General features: G+C 65.1%; 1 protein-coding gene across 1 annotated transcript; it reads left to right on the forward strand.

Moving 5' to 3' along the window:
- Nucleotides 1–290: 290 nt before the first annotated feature.
- GAS2L1 (growth arrest specific 2 like 1) lies at nt 291–10,139 on the forward strand. Its single transcript, XM_082066650.1, has 6 exons — nt 291–416; nt 1,500–2,154; nt 4,012–4,119; nt 4,986–5,082; nt 6,083–6,362; nt 8,176–10,139. The coding sequence occupies exons 2-6, from the start codon at nt 1,510–1,512 to the stop codon at nt 9,278–9,280; spliced, it is 2,235 nt and encodes a 744-aa protein (XP_081922776.1). The 5' UTR covers nt 291–416; nt 1,500–1,509; the 3' UTR covers nt 9,281–10,139.
- The last annotated feature ends 913 nt before the right edge of the window (nt 10,140–11,052 follow it).

An 11,052-nucleotide genomic window follows, 5' to 3' on the forward strand; every position in this document is an offset into this window, starting at 1 on the left:
GGGCTGTGCGGACTGCGGGGGTGTCGCTGTGTCTGTGTGTCGCTGTGTCTGGGTGTCGCTGTACGTGCCCCCCCGCCGTGTCCGTGTCCCGCGTGTGGGCCCGTCCCCGCCCCCCCGCCCGCCGCTCCCGTCCCGGCCCTTTCTGGGCCGCCTCCAACTTCCCGGCCGGGGCGCGGCGGCGGCGGCAGCGCGGGGCTGCGGGCGGGCGGCGGCCGCTCTGCGCTCCGCTCCGCTCCGCTCCGCTCCCGGTCCCGGTCCCGGTCCCGGTCCCGGCCCCTCCGGATGGCGGCGGGGGCAGCGCGGGGCCGGGCGGCGGCGGCGGGGCCCCCCCGGCGCTCAGAGCCGCGGCCCGGCCCGGAGCGGGGAGCGGGCGGGCGGCGCGGCCCGGCCCGGCGGTAGCGGAGCGCGGCCCGGCGGTGAGTGCGGGGGGGTGGGATGGGCTGCGGGGGGGGTCCCTGTCTCTGTGCACCCCCCGTGTCCCCCCCCTCCGCGTCGCCCGCGTAAGTCGGCGGCATCTGCCGCGCAGGTGCTGCCCCTCGCCCCCCCCCCCCCCGCCCCCAGACAGACAGACGGACGGACGGACAGACCGCCCGCCCTGGGGAAGGGCCCCCCTGCGCAGGAGACCCCCCCCGGCAGAGAGGAACCCCCGAGAAAGAGACACCCCCCAAGGGAAAGGGGACCCCCGGGTACAGATACACCCCCCCAGCAGAGACAACAACCCCCCCTCTGCAGGCCCCCCCCAGGGTGCAGTGACACCCCCACGGGAAAGAACCCCCCAGGGCGGGGGGAGAGCAACGGGGGGTCACTGGGCTCCCCCCAGCACGGGGGAGGGGTCACCAGCTCTTTACCCCCACTGGGGAGGGCAGGGACCCCCCCAGATGCACCCACCCCCCCATCATTGCTGAGCGCTGGGGCCCAATGACCCCCGGGGCAGCCGCGGTCCGTGGGGGTGTCACCTGCTCCCACGATGGTGACACCGGGGTGGTGACACCCACCATGACTGGGCAGCTTTTGTGGGGGTGGGGGGGGGGGGGCTGCTCTGCCGCATTCCCACGGCGGGACTGGGGGGGATCGGTGACAAGTGACTCATTAACCCGGTGGGGGATGTGGAGTGGGGTGGGATGGGGAGCACATGGAGTGGGGGGGACAAGGGGTGGAGGGGATGTGGGTTGGGGGGGACACAAGGTTGGGGACATAGGTGGGGGGACACACAGGGTAGAGGGGACACAGGGTGGGGGTACACAGGGTGTTGGGGACACGGGGTGGGGGCACACAGGGTGTTGGGGACACGGTGCTGGTCCTGCAGGTCCTGGCAGGGAACGGGCAGGTTCAGGAGATGTTGGTGACCCTCCTGCCCACAGGTAAGGGCTGGGGGAAACTGAGGCACACAGGGGTCACCAGGGCTTGGGGGAGGGACACCAGGTGGCCAAACTGCTTGGGGACAAGCTGGGGGGGTGTTGCCTGCCCATAATGGTGCTCGTTGTCCCCTCACCCCGCAGGGATCTCACCATGGCCGACCCCAGCCACATCCAGTCGGCCGCCTCCAAGAGCATCCGTCCCTTCCGCTCCAGCGAGGAGTACCTGGAGGCCATGAAGGAGGACCTGGCCGAGTGGTTCAACACCCTCTACGACCTGGACATCCAGGTGGACACCTTCCTGGAGAGCCTGGAGACGGGCTGTCACCTCTGCCGCCACGCCAACAACGTCAACCGCACCGCCCTGGACTTCCAGCAGCGGCACCCCGAGGTGGCCGCCCGCATGCGCGTCCCCCAGAACGAGGTCGTCTTCCAAGCCAAGAACGTGGCGCCCGGTTCTTTTGTCGCCCGGGATAACGTCTCCAACTTCATCCAGTGGTGCCGGCAGGACCTCGGCATCCAGGACGTCCTCATGTTCGAGACCAACGACTTGGTGCTGAAGAAGAACGAGAAGAACTTTGTCCTCTGCTTGTTGGAGGTGGCCAGGAGGGGCTCCAAGTTTGGCATGCTGGCCCCCATGCTGATCCAGATGGAGGAGGAGATCGAGGAGGAGATGAGGGACCAAATGGCCTTCGGCGTGCTGGGCACGCGCCAGGAGATCCGGGACCACCAGGCATCACCGTACCCTGGCCGGGCCCGGCCCATCGCCCTCTGCGACCTGAAGAACCTGGACGAGCTGGTGAGATGCTCCCCTGGGAGCCTTGGGGCCTGTCTGTCCACTCAGTGGGGGTTCTGTGGTCTGTGGGAGATCCTGTCTGTCCACCCAACAGGTTCTCTTTGGCCCATGGGAGGGCCTGTCTGTCCACTCAGTGGATGCTCTATGGTCCATAGGAATTCCTGTCTGTCCACCCCATGGGGTGCTCTATGGCCCATGGGAAGTCCTTTCTGTCCACCCAACACGGTACTCTATGCTCCATGGGAGGTCCTCTCTGTCCACCCAATGAGGCCTCTATGGTCCATAGCCGGTCCTGTCTGTCTCTATGGTCCATCCTCTCTGCCCAGCCCCTGGGACGTCCTTCTCCACCCACCAGGCTCTCCATGGCCCGTGGGAGGTCCTTGGCTGCCCAGCCAGGCCCCGCTGCCCTGTGGAGCCTCCCACAGGTTATCCTGGTGGCCGTGACCATCATCACAGGGGGGACACAGGTGTCACCTCCACCCCACCACTTCCACCCCACAGTGGGGGGGACACGGTGTCCCTATCCTGGGAACCTGCTCCTGCCCCATCTGCCCCTTCTCCCGCCAGCACCTTGGGCTGGTGTCCCCGGGACAGACAGAGGGACATGGGGTCACCCTGTGGCTCACGGCCACCATTCGGGGTGCTGGGGGGGTGTCCCCTCCACGAGTGGGGGTGCAGGGACGCCCCCACCCGGGAGGCTCAACAGGGATTAGCGCCGCGCTGGGTGCAGGATCCGGCCCGCGCACGAGGCAGCGGATTAATGCAGGATGGGAGGGGTGACCCGGGGGGGGACACGCGGGGGGGCCAGGGGGGGTCTGCCCTCCCCTGACTCCCTAAGCTCAAAGCCGTTTTTTAATTGAAACCCCGATTCCTCATTAAGTCGCAGCCGCCATACTCGGGAAGGGGGGGAGCATCCTGCACCCCACACACCCCCAGTACTGCTGCAAAGCGGGGGCCCCCCCTCCGCTGCTGCCCCCCAAGCCCCCCCAGCCCCCCAGCCCGGCGCTGCCAAGCCCGGCTGCATTTTTCCGGGCTGCGTAATTCCTCGCCATCGGCTTTTATGGGCAGCGCTGGAGCCGGGGAGGAGCCTGACGGTGCCGGATCCGGCCCGGCGGGTCCCTGCGCCCCCCCGGGATGGCAGCAGGGTCAGGAGCCCCCCCGCCGTGCCTCAGTTTCCCCGGTTAGCGCTGACCTTGTCACCGGCTGCTACCCGGACGGGAGCGGGAGCGGCCGCATCCTGCCCCGCGGGACCCTGCGACGGGCAGAAAGCAGAACTGAAAGAACATCATTTTAATAACCCCCCCTCGCTGTCCCCCACCCGGGCAGGATGCAGCCGCGTCCCCGCGTCCCCCCGCGGCAACCGGCCTAATCCCTGACGTCAGCCCAGCGCGGGCGGGCAGGGAACGGGCAGGGAACAGGCAGGGAAAGGGCAGCACGGTCCTGCAGCCCCACAGCGATGGGGGGTCCCCTGCGTGGCCCCCCAAACCTTCCCTTTGGCTTTTCAGTGGTGCCAGGTGTTAAAGATTTTTTGGGAGCAAAACCAAAAAGGGACTCTACCCCTTTCCTGTTGATGGCTGTGGGGTGCAGCTGGGGGTCCCTGCCCCATAGCGCGGTGTTGGGGGGGCAAATTCCCATGGAGGGGATTAGCAGGGCTCCTCCCCGCCAGTTTTGGGGCAGCTCTGAGCCCCCCACACCCGGGGGTCCTGCGGCGGGTGGGCTCCATGGAGCGGTGCTGGCAGCAGATGAAGCGAGTTGTGCCCATTCTTAGCCTGCTGGGGGGTGAGTGTCTGCGGGAAGCCCCCCCAGGACCCCTATAGCAGGGGGTCTGCACCCCACGGACCCCTCCCCGCTGTGTCACAGGTGCGGGAGATCCTGGGCTGCTGCTCCTGCCCCTCCCAGTTCCCCATGGTCAAGGTCTCCGAGGGCAAATACAAAGTGGGCGACTCCAGCACCCTCATCTTCGTCCGGGTAAGAGCATCGCTCACCCCATCGTCCCCCCGGGACCCCCCGCCCTCCTCCTCCCCCGCCCCTCAGTGCAGTGGGGACCCAAGGGACCGCATGGGGGGGTGGGTTCCCCATAAGCTGCCCCACATTGGGGACCTGGGGGGTTGTTCATGGCCAGTGTGTGCAGCTGCACCCCCCAGGAGTTGGGGGGTTTGGCCATGTCCTGGGGGCCTGGCAGGGTGATGGGCAATGGGGCGGTGGAATGGGTGGCAATGGGGGGCAATGGTGCAATGGGGGGTACAATGGGGAAAAGTGTGGAGCGTAATGGGGAGGCAATGTGGGGTCAAATGAGGGGGTCCAGTGGGTGTGCAATGGGGAAAAGTGGGGGGGAAATGGGGGGGTACAATGGGGGGCAAATGGGAAATCAATGGGCTGCAGTGAGGACAATGGTGATAAATGGGGACAATGGGTGTGAATGGGGGGCTGCAATGGGGATAACGGGTGCAATGGGTGTGCAATGGGGAAAAGTGGGGGGCAAATGGGGACAGCGGGGTGACAATGACGGGACAAATAGGAGACAACAGGGTGGAAATCGGGGGCAAATGAGGAGGTACAATGGGTGTGCAATGTGGGGGCAAATAGGCATTGGGGGGGGAATGGGGGCACAGTGGAGGGGCAATGAGGTTTGCAGTGGGGGGGTGCAATGGGGGCAATAGCAATAAATGGGGACAGTAGGTGTGCAACGGGGACAATGGGGGTGGAATGTAGCACAATGGGGGAGCAAATGCAAGACAACGGGGTGGAAGTGGGGGGCAGTGTGGGGGCAAATGGGGAGGTACAATGGGTGTGCAATGGGGACCAGGCAGGGTGACGGGCAGGGCTGTCCCCAGGTGCTGAGGAGCCACGTGATGGTGCGTGTTGGTGGCGGCTGGGACACACTGGAACATTATCTGGACAAGCACGACCCGTGTCGCTGCTCCTCCCTCGGTGAGTGTCCCAGGGAACCCCCATGGCCCGTGCCACAGAGTCACAGCGTGTCAGGGGTTGAAGGGCCCTGGAAAGCTCATCCAGTGCAATCCCCCCATGGAGCAGGAACACCCAGATGAGGTTACACAGGAAGGTGTCCAGGCGGGTTGGAATGTCTGCACAGAAGGAGACTCCACAACCCCCCTGGGCAGCCTGGGCCAGGCTCTGCCACCCTCACCACGAACAAGTTTCTTCTCATATTCAAGTGGAACCTCCTGTGTTCCAGTTTGCACCCATTGCCCCTTGTCCTGTCACTGGTTGTCACCAGAAGAGCCTGGCTCCATCCTCCTGACACTCCCCCTTTCCATCTTGATCCCCAGGAATGAGTCCCCCCTCAGTCTCCTCTTGTCCAGCTCCAGAGCCCCAGCTCCCTCAGCCTTTCCTCACACGGGAGATGCTCCACTCCCTCCAGCATCTTGGTGGCTGCGCTGGACTCTCTCCAGCAGTTCCCTGTCCTGCTGGAACTGAGGGGCCACAACTGGACACAATATTCCAGGTGTGGTCTCCCCAGGGCAGAGCAGAGGGGCAGGAGAACCTCTCTGACCTACTGACCACCCCCTTCTAACCCACCCCAGGTACCATTGGCTTCCTGGCCACAAGGGCACAGTGCTGGCTCATGGTCACCCTGCTGTCCCCAGGACCCCCAGGTCCCTTTCCCCTACGCTGCTCTCTAACAGGTCGTTCCCCAACTTATACTGGAACCTGGGGTTGTTCCTGCCCAGATACAAGACTCTACACTTGCCCTTGTTATATTTCATTAAATTTTTCCCCAGCCTGTCACGCCCCTCACCACGTTTCACTGGGCTGGGGTGCTGATCCGGCTGATAGGGGAAACAAATCAGTGCATGAGGAAAAACGTGGTTTTGGCCAAACTGATTAACCTGGGAAACCCCAGGGTGGAAAAGGTGGGTGGGTGACCTGTGGTCCCCCCCACCCTGACCCACCACATCTCCATTTCCAGCTCACCGCCTGCCCCAGCCCCGCACCCCCGGCTTCTCCCCCCAAAAACCAGCCCCCCGCAGCTTCTCCCCCAGCCCCAGCACCCCCCGCCGGCCCCGCGCTGGGGACAACAGGACAGAGCGCGGTGGCCACCAACAGAAGATCCTTGGGGACGTCCCGAAGCCACCTGGCGGTGCCAAGCACGATGGGCTGCCCCCAAGGGGAGGGGGTCTGGGACCCTCATCTGGATCTGCCAGCCCTTCGAGGAGCCCCATGGAGCCGCGGGTGGCCGGGGGGAGCAGGTAGGGCACCCATGGGTGCTGGGGGGGACAATGATGGGGACAGGGGTTGGAAGCACAATAGGGGAACCCACAGCTGCTCAGCTGCACGGGAGGCCTTTTTCCTCGTGGGGGACAGGGGGGGACAATGGGAGCCCTGCACTAGGGATAATGGGGGGTAACGGAGAGTGCAATGGGGGTGGAATAGAGGAGTAATTGGGGTGCAGTGGGGGGGGGGCAATGGGTTGGCTGCAATGGGGATAATGGGGGGCAATGGGGGGGTGCAATGGGGATGATGGGGGGCAATGGTGCAATGGGTGTGCAATGGGGAAAAGCGGGGCAGGCAAATGGGGGCAGTTGGGACAATGGGGTGGCAATGGGGACAATGGTGATGAATGGGGACAAGGGAGGACAATGGGGATGCTGCACTAGGGATAATGGGGGACAATGGAGAGTGCAATGGGGGAGTGGAATAGAGGAGCAAATTGGGGGGCAGTGGGGGGGGTGGAATGGGTAGCAATGGGTTGGCTGCAATGGGGATAATGGGGGGCGATGAGGGGTGCAGTGGGGATGATGGGGGGCAATGGTGCAACGGGGAAAAGCGGGGCGGGCAAATGGGGACAAATGGGACAGTGGGGTGGCAATGGGGACAATGGTGATGAATGGGGGCAAGGGGGGACAATGGGGGTGCTGCAATAGGGACAATGGGGGACAATGGAGAGTGCGATGGGGGAGTGGAATAGAGGAGCAAATTGGGGGGCAGTGGGGGGGTGGAATGGGTAGCAATGGGTTGGTTGCGAGGGGGATAACAGGGGGCGATGGTGCAGTGGGGGGTACAATGGGTGTGCAATGGGGAAAAGTGGGGGGGGCAAATGGGGCAATTGGGGGTGCAATGGGGACAGTGGTGATGAATGGGGACAAGGGGGGAAACGGGGGGGCTGGAATGGGGATAAAGGTGGACAATGGGTGGGATTGCAATAGGGATAACGGGGCTGATGGAGAGTGCAATGGGGGTGGAATAGAGGAGCAAATTGGGGTGCAGTGGGGGGGCAATGTGGTCTGCAGTGGGGGTTGGAATGGGTGGCAATGGGTTGGCTGCAATGGGGATAATGGGAGGCAATGGTGCAATGGGGAAAAGTGGGGGGCAAGTGGGGGGTACAATGGGTGTGCAATGTTGGGGGGCTGCAGTGGGGATAATGGGGGCAATGGTGCAATGGGGAAAAGTGGTGGGCAATGGGGACAGTGGGGGGGCAGTGGGGGCTGCAATGGGGAGTGGAACAGGTGGCAATGGGGACAATGGTGATAAATGGGGACAATGGGTGTGCAATGGGGTGGCTGCAATGGGGATAATGGGGGGCAACAGAGGGCTGCAATGGGGACAATGGGTGTGCAATGGGGGGGCTGCGATGGGGGCAATGGTGCAATGAGGAAAAGTGGGGGGGCAAATGGGGACAATGGGGGTGCAATGGAGTGACATTGGGGGGGGTGCAAATGGGACACAACAGGGTGGAAATGGGGGGCAAATGAGGAAGTACAATGGGTGTGCAATGGGGCACAATGAGGGGGGCAAATAGGCAATGGGATGGGGGGGCAAATGGAGGGTACAATGGGGGAGCAAACGGGAGGCAATGGGAGTGCAGTGGGGGGGCTACAAGGGAGTATGTAACGGGTTTGCAATGTTGGGTGCAATGGGGGGGGGGGGTGCAATGGAGGGTTGCAATGCGGGCAGCGGGGTGTTCAGTGAGTCTGTAACGGGGGTGAGGGTGCCGGTGCACCGGGGGATGCACCGCGGGGCGCCCCGGGCTGTGCCCCGCCCCCATCCCCGCTCTCCCCCCAGGCCCCGGGACCCCGCCCGCTCCCGCCGCTGCTCCGGCGACAGCGACTCCTCCGCGTCCTCGGCGCAGAGCGCGCCCCCGGGCCCGCGGGACGGGGCCCCCCCGCGCCGCCGAGACCCCTCCCGGGGCGCCCCCCCGCAGCCTCCCCGGGCGGCTCCGGAGGAGCGCGGCCGTTCCCGGGTCCCCAACGGCCCCGGCCGAGCTGCCCCCCGGGCCCGCAGCCACGGCCCCCCCGGCGGCTCCCCGGGGCCGCAGCCGCTGCTGCTCATCAGCCGCCGGCGGGACGGGCAGCACTCGTGGGCGCGGGCAGAGCCCCCCCGGCCCGCCAGCCCGGCCCGCGGCCGCCCCCCGGCCCGGCCCGCCGCCCCCCGGCGCCGCTGCTCCCTGGGCGGGGGTCCCGGGGAGGGGGGTCCCGGGGAGGAGCTGCAGCGGGAGCTGGAGGAGCTGGGCCGGCGGCTGCGGGCGCCGCTGGAGCCCGGGCAGGAGCAGCGGCTGTTCCGGCGGCTGGAGGAGGAGTTTTTGGCCAACACGCGGCTCATGGCGGAGCTGGAGGTTGGGGAGACGCCCCCGCTGCTGCCCCCGGTACCCGCCGACTCGGCTTATTGCTCGTCCAGCTCTTCGTCCTCCTCGCTCAGCGTGTTCGGCAAGCAGGGCCCCCCCGCCGACGACACCCGGCGGAGCGGCAACGGGGGCGGCCCCGCCCCGGGCGCAGTGACCCCCGGGCTGGGGGACACGGGGCTCCGGACTGTCCTCTCCAGCTCCTCCGACGAGAGCAGCTGCTTCCCGGCCCCCTGGAACACCCGGGGGGGGCCCGAGTCCGACACCGACTGGGCGGTGGGGGAGGAGGAGCTGGAGGAGCCGCCCCCCGCCCTGGCGGGCGCCCCCCCGGTGCCTTCCGTCCCCCCCATGTCCCCGCGCCCCCGGGCCAAGCCCCGGCTGGACACACAGCCCCACAAGAAGCCGTCCAGGATCCCCACCCCACGGGGCTATGGGGCAGCCCCCCCCCGAGCCCCTCCCGGCCACCCCCAGCCCTGGGGGGCTCTGCAGAGCGTCCTCTCCTGGGGTCCCCATGAGCACGGGGCGCTGGACGAGGACAACTGGCCGTGAGCCACCCGTCCTGGTGGCCATGGGTGGCAGAATGGGGAAGAAGCCCTCAGGACCCCCCCGGGGACATCATGGAGCTGCTGCTGGTGATGGAACCTGCACGGAGAGACCCCGGCCAGGCCATGGCCACGGACCAAGGTGGCCAGGGAGTCAGGACTCAGTGACTGTTGGCAGGTGGTTGGGCTGTGCCAGGAGCCCCCAGCCCCAGGGGGGCGCAGAGCGCCTGGGGTGCACCCCAGTCCCCATGGAGAGCAGCTCCATGGATGGTGGCCATGACATGGTCATGGTGATGGTGGCCGGAGCAGAAAGTTGTGTCCCAACCGCTTGGGAATAAGGTTGGAGAGCAACCAGCTCTTCTCGATCTTTTCTTTTTGTCATCCTCTCTTCTCGGCCTTCTCCTCCTCTTAATGTCTTCATGTCATTTGCTCTTCATCCTTCTCCTTCTCTTGATATCTTCATGTCATTTGCTCCTCTTCTCATCCTTCTCCTTTTTTTTGGCCTTCCAGGCATCTTTTAATGTAATTGTCTCCTCCTGTCTTCCTTCACCACATTCTCTTCATGGCTGCCTTCTCTTCATATCATGTTCTCTTTTTAGCTGCCTTCTTCTTTCTCCTCCTCTCCTCTCCCTCTTCTCTCATCTGAGATGACTTGGGGACATGCAGCTTGATGTAACAACCTCTGTTTTGGGGCAGGGGGGTCTCTTCTTCCTCGCCAGCACCCAACAGCCCTCACCGGTTGGGTTGTCCATAGCATGTTGATGTCCCCAAGGTGGGACAGGGCTGTGCATGGAGGTCCCTGCCCAGGCCACCGTGGCCCCCTCCCCTGTGTGCACCCCAAGCCAGTAAAGACCAACAGAGCTGAACCCACCACATCCAGTTGTCTGTCCTGGGGGGACATGGGGGACACAGGACCATGGCTGGGCAGGTTGTGGGTCACCACGGGCTCCAGACCTGCTGGTGGTGGCCACCCCGCTGTGACACCCAGGGTTCCCAAAGCAGGGTGTCCCCTGTGGTCCCCACCACTCACCGCCCCTGGCAGTGGGGCTGGTGGTGCCAGCGCCCTGCGGGGTGTCCTGGAGCAGAGCTGGGGACAGGGCTGTCACCTCCTGGGGACCTCAGTCTCGTCCCCAACCCCAGGGCAGCACACTGCTGGGAGGGAGCTCACAGCAGCCCTGGGGGTCACCAAGCTCAGGGTAACCCCCCCTGACAGCAGCTCCATGGGCAGGTGTCACCTTTATTCAATGTTCGCTTAAAACAAGTGAACATACAATATATCTATATTTTATATATTAGAGATTTCCTGCACTGAATGCTTCTAGGTAGGGGTAACCCATGGCTTTATTTGGGGGGGTGGACAGGAGCAGTGTCACCGCAGGGGAAGGTGGCACGTCCTCTCCGGCACCCATGGGTGACAGGGGGGAGCAGAGGGAGCCGTGGGGCTGGGGAGGGGTGAGGGCAGCATGAGTTGATGCTCAGAGCCCTCCTGGCCCCGCTGCGGGGGCTGGAAAAGCCCTTTTTTTTAACTGCACTTCTACGTACAGGTGCAAATTTGAGATCCTCAAGCCCTTCTGGGACCTTTGGGAACAGCTCCCATGGGGGGAGACCCTCCCCAGAGGGATGGGGGTCACCCAGGGCTCTCCTGAACTTGGGGACAACAGCAGGGAGAGGCAGGAACTGCTGCGGGGGGAGGACGAAGCCCCAGCCCCAGGACCAAACAGGCTTCCCAGGGCTGAGAAGTGCTGAACCCTTTCCCGGACCCCACCCTGGGCAGACACC

This window comes from Streptopelia decaocto (assembly GCF_964273445.1).
Source record: "Streptopelia decaocto genome assembly, chromosome: 15".
Classification (NCBI taxonomy): domain Eukaryota; kingdom Metazoa; phylum Chordata; class Aves; order Columbiformes; family Columbidae; genus Streptopelia; species Streptopelia decaocto.

Bases quoted from the DNA above. Each gene is read 5' to 3' on its own strand.
- GAS2L1 (XM_082066650.1), top strand. From the start codon at position 1,510: ATGGCCGACCCCAGCCACATCCAGTCGGCCGCCTCCAAGAGCATCCGT. The intron at 2,155-4,011 runs GTGAGATGCTCC...GCTGTGTCACAG, and splicing joins TGAAGAACCTGGACGAGCTG to GTGCGGGAGATCCTGGGCTG. The intron at 4,120-4,985 runs GTAAGAGCATCG...GGCTGTCCCCAG, and splicing joins GCACCCTCATCTTCGTCCGG to GTGCTGAGGAGCCACGTGAT.